Genomic DNA, 13,794 nt, shown 5'->3' with positions numbered 1-13,794 from the left:
TGTGATCACCACCATAGCTTAAGAGAAAATGCAAAGCGAAAGCTACAGACTTAAATATGCAGATAAATAAGAAATGGAAATACAAGTGTTCTTACCGCTGCGGCTGAGTCCTGGTCCCTCTGCCTTGACTTTGCTGGCATCATGAGAAGGATCCACTTTGACCCTGATGGGTGTCATTGGAATAGCCTAAACAACAAACATAAGCAATGCTGTGTTCAGACACACACATTTAACAAATAGAACACAGTAAAATACTCGATCTACATACATGCAAAATCTGCTCTCATTCATACTGGAAACAATGCATGATTCAAACTCACCTGGTCAGCAAACAGGACCATGATGGTGTAGCTGCCTGCTCCAGGAGGAGTGTATTTGACAGTGAATGTGTCGTTGTCGTTCCTTATGATGTCAAAGTCGATGTCGGCCTCTGCAGGTCCCACCACTCCGGGGGCACACTTGATTCCTATACTGATGTCACCTGAGGGCAGGAGACAAAAGGCTATAAAACGTCTATAAAAAAAAAATAGCCTATTTACACATTCAAAAGACACAGAGCAACATAAACATTCAGCCGGAGTGAAGATACATAAGCAGTTTATTATCTTCTTAATCTTATTCAACACATCATTTCCATTCAGCTCACTGATGTGTCCGTATCTGCTGCAGCAACAAGAGTCATCAGGTCCACCAGCAAGAGGGGTGCTTATTTTCCATCTATTCATACTCTATGGGCCATAAGTATTTAACCCAGCATGACTTGTCTAAATAGGCTAATTGCATATCAGAAACACAGCAGTGTTGTGTTGGCTAGACAATGTCATACATACTACAGTGACTTCTGTCATTAGTAGATGAGCTCTTTTTTTTTCTTCTAACACAAATACAGTGATATACTGTATACCCCGGTGAAATGTCAGTATGAAGGTATGAAAAATCTGGAGCAATATCTCTGGCCACGAGATGAATAAAAGCTGAATATTCACTTTACTTTTCGCTCTGTTTTGGTCTCCACCAATGCCTGAGGAAAATATCTACCTCATTAGCTGCTAAATACTCCACTTTCTGCACTAGCTAGTTGCTAACTTTGTCTATCTGTACTTTGGTGCTGAGCAAATAGTGTAAAGTGGGTTTAACGTGTGTATTGAGTGTTTTTGCTAAAAACAGCTGCCTGGAACAACGAGAGCTGAAGCTGCAGTCCCAAAAACCACACCAACAGGGTGAAGGATGCTTAATTGCCATGTTAAGCTAAAAAGAGCTTGTAACTACAAGTGACCTCTTTCACATGAGCGAATGTTGATTATTGGAGCCCCACTGCAGATCTCCTGTCAAAGCTACTTATATGCTTTATAAAGCATCAGTTATGCAGTGGTATAAAATACTGTGTGATTCACTGTGTGAAAGGATGCAACAGTTTTATGTAGCTTTACCTTGACCAGCCTCTGCGCAGTCAACAGTGAAGTATGTTGGCTCAAAGGCCTTGAGGCCAGTCTTGGCCACCCCAGGTCCTGACACCTTCACCTTGTTTGGATGGCAGCCTGCTCCAATATTCATCTGGGATCAAAAACACAATAGCTTGAGAGACTTTTCTGTGATAAAATGTCCTTTGTGTAAACCTTCTCTTAACATCTGTCTGTGCACTTACCCTGAATGGGCTGTCAGGGATGTTGACTCCTCCCCAGGAGACCATGGCAGTGTGTTTTACAGGCTTACGTGGGGTGTAAGTACAGGCGTATGTGCCGTTGCCATTATCCTTAACCTGTACATCCACAGGAGTACCTTCTCCATCCTGTGCAGATGTGAAAAAACCAATAAGACAAGTGGAACAGATCAATCAGAGGGGTTCAGAACATGAGGACAAAGGTGTTTGAAGGGATGAAACAGGACCAGAAGATCTGACACATGCAAAATTTCAGGTCATATGCTATTACACACACAGCCCTACCTGAGCCACAATCTTAAGAGGGGCTTTTCCTCCTTGCTTGGCATCAACTGTGAACTCGGTGGGCTTTCCAACAGCCAAACCACTGCTTTGAAGGCCTGGACCATACGCCTTAACCTGGAAGAAACCCATTCATGGAGCTTTAGGAAGATAGTTATACATTTACAGCGATACGACTAAATTAATTTCACATTAAGAGAAATAAGTAATAAGTAAATTGTAAGCCTGTTCTGCAGCTGCGCAACATGGAAATCCACATATCCCTGGGCGTGTGTATACCTTGTCAGGGTAGAAGTCTTTGCCTGGTGGGTTCACAATCTCAGCCATGAAGGGAGAATGTTGGATGTCTTCGTTGTTGCAGAGCACATGCACTGCATACTCCCCAGGCTCTGTGGGCCAGTAGCGCACATCACAGGAGCCATCACCCTTGTCGTCACATTCGATCTTGGCCTGAGATGGACCTTCTACAGAGAAACCTGAACAGGGGAAAAAACAAACATCTTAAAGGAGCTGTCAGTGAGTAACTGAAGATAAAACTTTAGATACTTAGAACACAGACTTTGAGGATTCTTTGACTGTATGTGATCTCTGCCATCTCTTTAGCTTACTTACCCAGTGTACCGACGTTGTCTCCAACAGCCTCCACCACAAAGTCAGCAGATTTGCCAACAACACCACCCTCCAGCCCTGGACCCCAGGCCCTCACCTTCTGCTGGCCGGCCTCAGCGCCAATCTTGACCTCAATGGGACTAAACGGAGCAGAGAGCAATCAGTCACAATCACAAAGTCAATGTAGTGCAATTGTAGTACTTGTTCCCATGCCAGTGTGTCTACCTGCGGGGGATGTGCTGTCCTCCCCAGGTGATGGTGATGGTATAAGTTCCAGGTGTGGTGGGATAATACTCAAAACCGTACACACCATCTCCGAGATCTTTCCTTTTACATGGCTCTTCAAGACCCTCTGTAAACACAGATATAAAGCAATTTTTCTTAACTGCCAGTTGTAGGAGACAAGTTTAAAAAAATTACAACTGATTGTTTCTTGTTTGCAGGGCATCATGACTGTATTATGAGCACATTGATAGCGCGTGATCATTTCAACTACGGTATGATAGCAAACAGCTTTCAGTTTGGTTTATGAGGCTTGGACCTACATAAATTGAGTCACTGGGGCAACGAAACAAGTGAAACACAATATTATGACTGGTATTAAACTATTAAAGAGCGTTGCCTCATCTGAAGTGAGGGTCTATGGACAGAGGAGGTCATACACATAGAAACTGTAAAGCCCTGTGATTCTGGGTTATATTAAAACTAAAATTACTGCCTCATGGTTGTGAAAATGTTTTTGCACAACATTGTGATGTCACAGTCAAGTTCACCTCAAACCTTTTGGATATAAAATGTCATTACTTCATAATTTCATTCTATGAGACATTTGTGTGAAATTTTGCCATAATTAGCATATGAATTCTTTGTGAGGTCACAGTGATGTTTGACCACCACATTCCAATCAGTTCATCCTTGAGTCTAAGTGGACCTTTGTGCCAAATTTGAGGAAATTTCCTCAAGGCGTTAATGAGATACCATGTTCACAAGCATCGGGACAGAGACAACCCGCAAACATGATGCTTCTGGCCACAGCTATTGCCGGCACGGAGGCATAAAACTTAGTTCAGCTGACTACAAAGTTGATATGGCCAGTTTTGCCAACTTGGCAATTTTCTTGCTAGATTTAACTAATTTTAAAACTGTTTTACTGACTTTTTTTCTTTCCGACAAAGAGACAAGGGAAAAATCTAGCAACTTTTGGGTGGACATTAACTACCCTTCCTTATGGAGCCATGAATTGATGGGTGATAGAAGTTTGAATGATGATAATAACAGCAACTAATGATAAAGCTAGTAAGAGTCTGTTAAGCTTAGGTTGACTTAGGTTTGTGAAAATGTTTTTAATCTTTCAAACTTTTCATATTTTTATAGACACATATGGAGATTAGCACGTTATGGCTTCTAGTGACTTCTAGGAACTTTTTTTAGCAGGCTATAGCTACTTTGCATTGAAAACAATTAGCAATGTATGTGGCTAACCTGTTAGCAAACAGTGGCTAATTTACATACTAGGCAGGGAGAAAGGGAGAAAATTGCCTCTGGCTACCTGATAAATTTAATTCTAATATTCACTCTTCTCATAGCTCTGCTTTGGTCTTCACCAACTCCTGAAAAAAAAATATCTGGGTCTTTAGCTGCTCCACAGTGTTCACCAGCTGGTAGCTAACTTTGTCTGCAGTTTAGTGCTGGGAGTTTTTTCACTGAAAACAGCTTCCTGCTGCTGCCGCTGGAAACAGGTCTGATGAACGATGAACGAAGATGAACAATTAAGCAGGGCACCATAAAATCAAAACCATGGGCTGAAAGATGCTAAAGTCCTCCGTAAAGCTGGGGGGGACTGCTGAATCGGTTGATAACTCTCTGTGGGTTTGTGTCATTTTCTGAAGTCTATCCAAGGACTGCATTCACAATTTAATCAGTTTCACAACCTACTTGCAGCATATCAGCCCTCTACTAAAGTGATGTGTTACCATAGATGGAGTTGATAAATCAATCTGCCATAACAAAACCAAGACTGGTGTTTGCAGTGCAACTCACTGGGCCCCTTGATGGAGACTTTGAGCTCTCCAGTGCCGGCTCCTTTGGTGTAAACCTTGAAGTCTGCGGTCTCTTTCACCCTCAGGCCCTTAGGCTGCAGACCACGACCCTTAGCTCTGCACAGGCTGGGATTACATGCTGTGGAGAGACACACAAAATCAAAGTGTCAGAGAGAAACAGACACAGAGGCTATTCTGATTCCAACGCGATGCGGATGTGTGAGTTCAGCAGTGGTTTCAGTTGGGAGGGGTGAATAATGAAAAGATCAACAATGATGATGATGACCCAACGATGAAGGGTCCCTGGAAAGCTAAGTGCTTTTCAATTGTCCTTTCCCACCTTCCTCCTGCCCTGCACACTCCTCATGTGCCTCTTATCCATCTATCTTATCCCACAGAGTAAACTCATAGACTAGAGTTAAAGAAATAAGTGTTTCGTTTCACACAGGAAGTGGAGTATCTCCTGATTAAAACTGTACAAAAAAATAGGAGCTGCTGAGTCACAGTTTGATGCCCTGCAGGAAGCAAAGGAAACCCCACAGGAACAGAGGCAACTGAAAGGAGATCAAGATATTTTCCAGGAAGTGGACGACTTGGCACTTAAAGAGGAGAAATATTTTTTCCATTTTATTATATTTAAGCTTTTTTTCAATTAAGCAGGTGACGTTTGCAGGTGTGGTATAATTGGCAGAGGCACTATAACCAATGATAATTCATTAAAAATAGAGAAAAATTGTATCTTGTATATAATAAGGTTATTTGCCAGATTAAACAGAAATGTGATCAGAAAAAAAACAAAAAAACTACAACAAACTTTTTTGTTGCTATTCCAATTTCCAATTCCTTAAGCATTCTGTAGTTTTATACAAGTTATCTGAATGGACACACCCAATACGATTTTAAGATTGTGTTATCTCTCAGAATGCCAAAGCTAATTACCACATATCTGTTATTTGAATTCCTTAAAATCTTGATTCTTAATGCCAAAAGCTATGTTTTAAACAATGCTAGTCATGCAATACAAATAGTTCTTTGTGAATTGTGTCATTGTGTAAACTGAACACCACTAGTGAGCTAAAAGAAATGAGGCACCCCTTTCCTGGGCAAAAACAAACTGCAGCTTAGTGGAGGTATTCTTCCATAAAAATGTGAGAACATGTCTGTGAATTTCTTAGTCGCGTATTACCTCATGGATCTGATGACCGAGTGATTTTGGAGTCTAGAGCTTTAGAGGCAGATGGCACACACACCACACAAGTAAAGCGGTCAAATATCTACACAGACACACAGCTCATCCACTCATGCATGCAATCGCACACGCACACAGTGGGTACCCAAGAGAGATCCCAGGAAACAGGAAATGACAGCAGAAGGAAGAGGCCGTTCCAGAGAGAGGATAGATACCACCAGGCCTCTATCGAAGAGAAGAAGGGAGGGGAGGGGGAAGAGAGGAGAGAGGACACGACATCCAGCACAGTGGTAGGAAAAGACAGAAAGCATCAGATACAACTGAAGAAAATACAGCAGGCTAAGCAATTATTTAAAGTGGACCCATTATGCTCTTCTCAAGTCTCAAATCATTAAGTAAATGTTTAAGTAAGCAAGCTTCAGGCTTCAGACTGCTTTGAATACTCCGTATCCAAGTTTTTAAAATTTTGGCTGCAAGATGATATCAGATTGTGACAGATTTCTTTATATGGTCATCTGCTCCATCCACTCTAATGCAAGTGTGGTAGCCTACACTGCTACATGTAGCTACATGCTAACATCACGGAAACATGTGAACTTGGTTGCAGAGTTTGTAAATTTGTCCCCAATTATGGATCATATTCCTGCTGGAGCAAGTCCGATTGTGTTTAGAAGCTTTTATTTGTGATTTTTAATGGGAGAAATTGCCGTTCTACACAGCGATTCCCAGTTTCAAGTACACTGTTGCATGAAGCTACATGCTAACGCCATGGAAACATGTAATCTTTGTTAGTGATGTTCTTAAATTATTCCTAAATTTGGATCATATCCCTGCTGGAACATGTCCCATTGTGTTTAGAAGCTTTTATTGGTGATTTTTAACAGGAGAAAGTGCTGCTATTTTCCACTGCAGTCATTCCCTTGCTGCAAGTACACCGCTAACGTACATGTAGCTACATGCTAATATCAGGGAGACATGTAATTTTGGTTGCTGAAGCTGTTAATTTATCCTTGATTTCAGATCACTTTCCTGCTGAAACATGTCCGGATGCACTGCCACATGTAGCTATATGCCAACTGGGAAAACATTCAATCTTGGTTGCATATATTGATCCAAATTCGGGGAGAATATTATTTTCCTGCTGGAACACGCCATGTGTTTAGAAGTTTTTATTTTATTTTATTTTATTGGTTTTTAAACATGTTCTAGTAGAAATCCAAAACAGAAGTATACACCTGAAAATGAGCATAATAGGTCATCTTAAAGGATTTAAAATGTTCTTTTTGCCTTTAAGATTTACAGTGGACTTTGTTAAATCTGATAGTCTTTAAAGGCTGAGACCTTCACTGATGTAATTTTAGTGATTTGCAGGGGAAAACATTTAACACAGAATGTTTCAGTAATATCCTATACAGATTGATTTACAAAGAAAGTTTCCCTTGATACTTCTCTAATGAATCAAATCTGTAACCCTTACCCTCTCCCACGTTGACCGTGAAGGGACTCTTGCTGATCTGACCACCTGCGAAGGTGACATAGATGGTGTGCTGGCCCTCCTGGGTGGGTTTATAGGTGCAGCGGTAGCTACTGTTGCCCTTGTCTTCTATGCTGCAAGTCACTGTGTTCTTCTTACCAGCAGGGTCCATGATGACCACCTCCACCTCACCAACACCAGCACCTGAGAGAAATCAAGAGAAGGAAGAGGGGACTCAGGAACTGGTAAAAAAATGCACGAGTTAAAGCACACATTAAAACATATTCATACAGACTTCTAACCTGATGATAGTAAAGAAACCAAACCTCACTCACACACTGCCCATGTTATTACCTGCTGTGTAGACGTCAAAGTAAGTAGCCTTGTTGGCAATGTTTCCTGAGGGCTCAAGGCCTGGTCCTTGGGCTGTAGCCTTGCTGGAGTCCCCCTGAGCCATGCCGATCTCCACCTCGAAGGGGCTCTTAGCGATGTGCTGCCCTGCAAACAACACTGTCACCTACAAAGCAGTAAGGAGAGAGGGAACTGAGTATCTAGAACTTTCAAGTCAACCCTGTATTTTTTAAAAAACCATTCAAATTCAGTTTCTCTCTCTCTAAAAAAAAAGACCATAGAAGAATTAGAAGATCTTTAGTTTACAAAGTCTTTAATATTTTCTCTTACCTGCTGTGAACAGTAATGTTAGTGATAAAATTATTTTGTATCTGATCACTGACTGTCCGAAGACGTTTAAGCCTAGAAACTAAAAGTGGGATTGCTGGGACAGTGGAATATGCTGCAGGATGCTGTTAAATCCTATTTTGTTTTTCAGTTGACACCATAAGACCTGAAAGAAACACAGTCATTTCTGCTAGCAAGAGTAGCTGGGAAGCTCATCACCTCATAATGGACAGGTGTTGATTTCAGCAAGACTTATTCAGGTCCAGGTACCATTAATATTAACAACTATATCATTTAAATGTTTTTGCTTTATACTGCTGGGAAATAAAAAATAAATGAAAGTGATGAAAATATATAAAAATATCAAAATCAAAACCTAGTATCAGTTTGATTAAAAAAAAAGAAAGAAAAAGAAAAGTTTGATCTGGCAGTACAGAGATTTTATTTTGTTTGTATTTCAACCGCTTATAATCAAACTGTGCATGTCTAGAATTTGGTTTCAACAAGTAACATGTTCTTGCAAAAGATCGTTGTTTTTCAAACGTGAAAGCACATAGAGGTGTTTTAAAGTTTCAAGTGTACAACTGAACCAAGACGACAGGCACTGATCATGCTGACAGGCTGAGCTCAATCCAGCCAGACTGGAAGTCTGTCCACATAAGGAAACAATAATATGAGTCTATTCAGAGCTGGCCAATGTATAAATATTGTACCAAAATTGTGATATGAGACCAGATATCATTTTAGATTTTGGACATCTAAAGGTTGAGTGCCGAGTTTTAAAGGCTTGTTCTTCAATGAAGTGCGGACTGGAGTCTCCCATAACAGTGACAGCCAAAGATTAACCTTTGAGAACTGTGTCATATAAATGTGTCCATCACAGGTTGAATGTGCTAGAGCTGTGTCATTCACTCGTCTCTTGTATGGAAGGGCAGCATTCGCATTTTTTCTCAGTTCCTTTAATTCTCTTTGCAGTTTTCACACTTCAGTGTTCACATCTATGTGGTTTCTGGTTTCTGTTTCTTTGACACACAGCTGGATGCCATTCAAGTTGGCTGTGTGTCATGTAAAGCAGTCAAAAATGGATGTAGGGCTGGGCAGTATGACAAAATTTTCTTATCACGGTTTTAAGAAAAAATCATATCGGTTTCACGGTATTTTGCTCAGGTTCGGCCAACTTGACATGCTGCTGTGTTGTGCTATGGCCTATTCAAGTGCCGGAATTTATTATTTACCTGACAACGCCTGAACGCAACACACGCTCCGCTCCATTAGTGCTGTGCTCGGTTATAACTGTCTCGGACTTGGGACGGGTCGTCTTCGGTCAGGAAAATGCGGCCTGAGCCGTGCTCTAGTGTGCTCACCTGTGTGTGTGCGCGCTTTGTCTGTGTGTGTGTGTGTGTGTGTGTGTGTGTGTGTGTGTGTGTGCGCGCATCGGGGCGAAACTCCGCCATGTGCGATACAGAGGGCAGAGGAGAATTGGTCACCGGTATTGCGGTATATGAAAAATTCATATCATAACGAAAATAAATACCGGTTTTCGGTACGAACCGGTATACTGCCCAGCCTTAATTCTGATAACACTGATTTATTCACGTTTTCTAAAAAAATAAAACTGTAAGGACTCGATTATTTTTTCATAGAACAATGCATCCTATAGCACTGACACTAAACTTATGGCCAGTGGCCCTCATGTGGTCCACAATACAGTGCAGGGTGGCCTGCAAACCATTTTCTAATTCACAATGAAATTTAACAGATTAAGATTTTTTTGTACTATGAGTGTAAACAAGGTTCCAGAGCAAGGTTACAGCCTCAAAATAGAGTTTATTATGTTATGTTATGTTTATTAAAAGAAAGGACAGGCCCAGGGGAGGATCTGGGGTCCAGGCTAAACCCTAGAAACACTGCATACACGTGCCTGAGGCTGCTGTTGACTGCATTTGCCTCAAATATTAATTCTATGCGATAAATATCAGTAATGTTTGTTCGTTAACTTGCCCTTGGCCTACTGACATGTTGTGTATCCATGTCTTATACTTTTTTATACTGTATAATATGCAAACTATGCAAAGTAACTGATAAATAAAGCTGTCAGTGGCATAAAATGAATACTAGTATCTCAAAACTGTACTTAAGTAAGGTATTTGAGTAAATGATCTCATTCACTCTCCACCACTGACTTCCATCATCCATTGCATACACTGTTAGGAGTGTGAGATCAGTCTTTTGCATTAAAAAAAAGAGACCCTCCTACCTTGTGCATGCCTGTTACTTTAGGGATGTAGAAGACAGAGTAGGTGCGGTTCTTATCGTTGTTGGCCGTCACTTTAGCCTGGAGGACATTTTTAAAAAGTTAATGAAATAGAATGCCATGATGACCAAAAACCAAACAGCTAAAAATCAGCAGTGGCTCACCTCCTCTCTGTGTCCTGCAGGGTCCTCCACATAAACCAGCACCTCTCCCATTCCTGCACTGATGGTCTCGACAGTGAACACAGCCTTCTTCATCACGACATTCCCAACAGGTTCAACACCTTCAGAGAGGAGAGGTGGAAGGATGGAGACAGTACATTAATAAAATGTGTAGTTTATATAACATATATGGTTCTGGACTGACACAGAAAAGGTTGAAGATACATACTTAATGCATGCTATCTAACATCTGTGTTACATTTAGGCTGCATTCACACCAAACCTGGCGTTTTGGGGATTAGCCGCAGGGTTGTATGGCAGTGCGGGAGTGTCACTAAACGGCCCATTTGTAGGGGAGTGGAGGGTGAAGAGAAAGCCAATCTCCCCACCTCAAGAAACTGAGTAGTTTCCTTTGCTAAATGTATTTATGTTGGCTTAAAAGATCTGTAGAATTCCTCTTGATTATAATTGCTGTTACATCTTCACTGCCACAAAAGACAAGTGATGCACACACATAAACAAAGCAAGGGCCCTCCTTTGTAGGATAGTACACATTAGCTGTTAATTCATACTTTATTTCTTTTTATCAATAAAATATTTAACTGTTTTTTTACAGCATCTGCTGCAACTCCACCACCACAGCCTAGATGCACTACCCACATTCAAATGAACGGGGGTTGCGTTTTCGCCTCAGCACTGGATTTGGTGTAAATACAGCCTTCAGGTAGTGACCAGATCAATCTACTGCAAATGGATGAGCTTTAACTGCTTCTGACTGCATAAGTTCAACCTCTTGGACAAGCTCATAGTTTTTGGGTCCACGGCTGTAAACATGTAAATCCTTCCTGCTCTAAACTGATCCAGCTGCTCTGCTCAACACAACTGCATTTGTTTCCTTGTTGAAGCTTCAGATGTGTGGGTCTTTGTGTGTGTTGGTACCTGGCCCATAGGCGCGGGCCTTCTTGGGGTTGAGTTTGGGTCGTAGAGGTGCGCCAGGCTTCAGTTTAGCCTTGGGGAACTGGGACAGGTAGGTCATGACTGAATGTTCGTCCACGTTGGGGTCAACAATCTCTTCAGGGGTTATCACCTAGGAGGCCAAGAAAAGAAGGAAAATGTTTTCCAGAAGAAAGGGCTGTTTTTCCTTGTTAGTGTATTTGCTAATGGAAGAGAAGTTGTGCAGCCTGTCACAGTGCTTAATTTGGTTTCCATGGAGACTATTACCCACAAAAATCAACCAAGCAGTGTTGTGATTTGTAGATCAAAACCACATACCAACCTCTTCCTCAGCTCAGAAAGTACCTGAGACAGACTCACACGCAAACCAGCCGACAGCCACTCATACAGACACACTTATTGTCTGATTTTACAACCCACAGAGACAGCTGGAGAAGGGACAAAGCCAGATTCTTAGCTGAAACAGGGCTGAAGGCGGAAACAGCGACGACCACAGAGCCAACTGTCAGCACGCTATGCTGTGCCAGCTGCCAGCACTGTGCTAATCATGCCAACACAACACTGTCAGACTTTCACCAGAGTGACCCAGCCCAAGAACCAGCAGGGAAAAACTAACTTTGGTGAATTAAGTTGAAAATCTCCCTATGAAATGTTGAATATTCACTATGGATAAACACTAAAGGGGATAAAATTAAAATGTGTTCATTCTTTACTTGATGCACAAGTAAGCACACTGTACCACGAGGCTCGAAAATCTTGTAGTATTAGGTTCTGTCTCATACAGGATGGTGATTTTACCTATCAAACAAACTCACCTCTCAAATCAGTCCTGTAGTATTAAAGGTGAACTCTGATATTTTTCAACCTCGACCCTATTTTCCCATGTCTTTATGTGTAAGTGACTCGTGGGAACGACAATTTTTGAAATTGGTCCAGTATTGAGAGAAATGGCTGCAGCTAGCCATGGCGACACAGGTCACAACGTAACCACTCGGGACAGGTGCGCCCTGTCAATTTGCGTTCATTTTAAGTGCTTGCTTTTGTCACTGACAGGCTCTGATTGTTATTAGGGGTGAGGGGAAAACAATCAATACAACATAGTACTGCAAATTTTTTGTTTGACAATATTGTATCGTAACACAATGCCAAGTATCAACTTTTTTATCATATAAATTATTCATGTTGCAAATACAAATTGAACTTCAGGTAGCCTCACTGAATAATAAAATCAATTGCTTTTTCTGACCACTAAAATCTCAATCTGTATGGTCCTCTTAATAGTGTTGTCAGACACTTAAAATAATCGCTCGGTAAGGTCCTACAGGTGCATGCAGCCTCACTTTCAGCGCATGCCCACAATGAGGAAATTTCAGAAATCCATAAATACTAGTCCATACCCATTGGTAGCTTTGTCACCTTCTACATATGCCAATCCTCAATGCCTATGTGCAGTTTCACATAGATTGACCACGTCAGTGAGTAGAAAAACGTGGGACAGACAGAATGACTGACTGACAGAATGACACACTGACAGTTTCCGTGATTATGTACAGCATAGTTTTAGTAAGGTTTCCAACTTTTGCCAAGAGGGAACTTCAGATAGTGGTTCCTAGATTATGTTCACCGAGTTTCATGCAGATCGGTCAAACTTCCTAGGAAGAGATCGATTTTAAGGGTTTTCCAAAAAATTCAAAATGGCGGAAAATCTATATAACCGGAAGTTATGGGTTCTTGAGGCAAATTTGTTCCTCATGAGGAGAGGCATCTCTGTACACAGTTTCATGTCTCTACAACATACAGGGCATGAGATATGCCCATTCAAAGTTTGCAATTTCAATTGGTTGCTATAGCGACCCCTTTGGCCAATTGATGTAATATTGCTTCATTCGCATCCTCCCATGACCCTCTACCACTGTGCCAAATTTCACATGGATTGACCAAGTCAGTGAGGAGAAAAATGTGGAACAGACACACCCATATACAGAATTTTAATCATTATAAAGTAAGATGAAAAAAAATCTCAAAAACAGAAATTAGATTTGTTTTTGCACTGAACATGACCACTGCGCACACCTCATCAGCGCACACCAAGTCATGCAGTAATCATCTCACAGGTTATAAATTACTAATAAAGCTGCTCTGAAGAAAAAAAGGTTCATTAATCCACTTTTCCTTGTAAAAATAAACTTAGAAATAATAAATAATACTTAACTGCAAAATCGCATTTAGCTTTTACAATTAATAAAATAATGTATTTCTTATTTCAAAAGAAGCTTATCTGTCCTATATTGGTATTTATTTTACCTGTGGGATGCCCAGCCAGTCGTCAGCTTGCTGCATAGCCTCGCGGGCGTTATCCACTGGTTTGGTCTGATCCCACTGATCCCAGTCAGGACACAGACCTGTAGAGAAGATATGAGGTGAGTTAGATTATCATGCAACACTAGGCTAAAACATATCATGAAAATATAATGATATTCTATCCAAATCTATC

General features: G+C 41.1%; 1 protein-coding gene across 1 annotated transcript in view; it reads right to left on the bottom strand.

Annotated features, from left to right (window-relative positions):
* Positions 1-13,794, bottom strand: part of flna (filamin A, alpha (actin binding protein 280)) — a 68,232-nt gene that overhangs the window by 24,018 nt on the left and 30,420 nt on the right. The window contains exons 4-18 of the mRNA XM_049581629.1: positions 13,605-13,702; positions 11,286-11,433; positions 10,350-10,468; positions 10,189-10,266; positions 7,608-7,770; positions 7,257-7,457; positions 4,592-4,729; positions 2,777-2,903; positions 2,555-2,691; positions 2,222-2,418; positions 1,946-2,059; positions 1,646-1,789; positions 1,431-1,554; positions 321-481; positions 96-186 (exon numbers count right to left, since the gene is read on the bottom strand). Coding sequence (XP_049437586.1) covers positions 96-186; positions 321-481; positions 1,431-1,554; positions 1,646-1,789; positions 1,946-2,059; positions 2,222-2,418; positions 2,555-2,691; positions 2,777-2,903; positions 4,592-4,729; positions 7,257-7,457; positions 7,608-7,770; positions 10,189-10,266; positions 10,350-10,468; positions 11,286-11,433; positions 13,605-13,702 — 2,040 coding nt within the window. The remainder of the gene's footprint in view (positions 1-95; positions 187-320; positions 482-1,430; positions 1,555-1,645; positions 1,790-1,945; positions 2,060-2,221; positions 2,419-2,554; positions 2,692-2,776; positions 2,904-4,591; positions 4,730-7,256; positions 7,458-7,607; positions 7,771-10,188; positions 10,267-10,349; positions 10,469-11,285; positions 11,434-13,604; positions 13,703-13,794) is intronic.

This window comes from Epinephelus fuscoguttatus, linkage group LG7 (assembly GCF_011397635.1).
Source record: "Epinephelus fuscoguttatus linkage group LG7, E.fuscoguttatus.final_Chr_v1".
Classification (NCBI taxonomy): domain Eukaryota; kingdom Metazoa; phylum Chordata; class Actinopteri; order Perciformes; family Serranidae; genus Epinephelus; species Epinephelus fuscoguttatus.
This window is presented reverse-complemented; position numbering and strand designations above follow the sequence as displayed.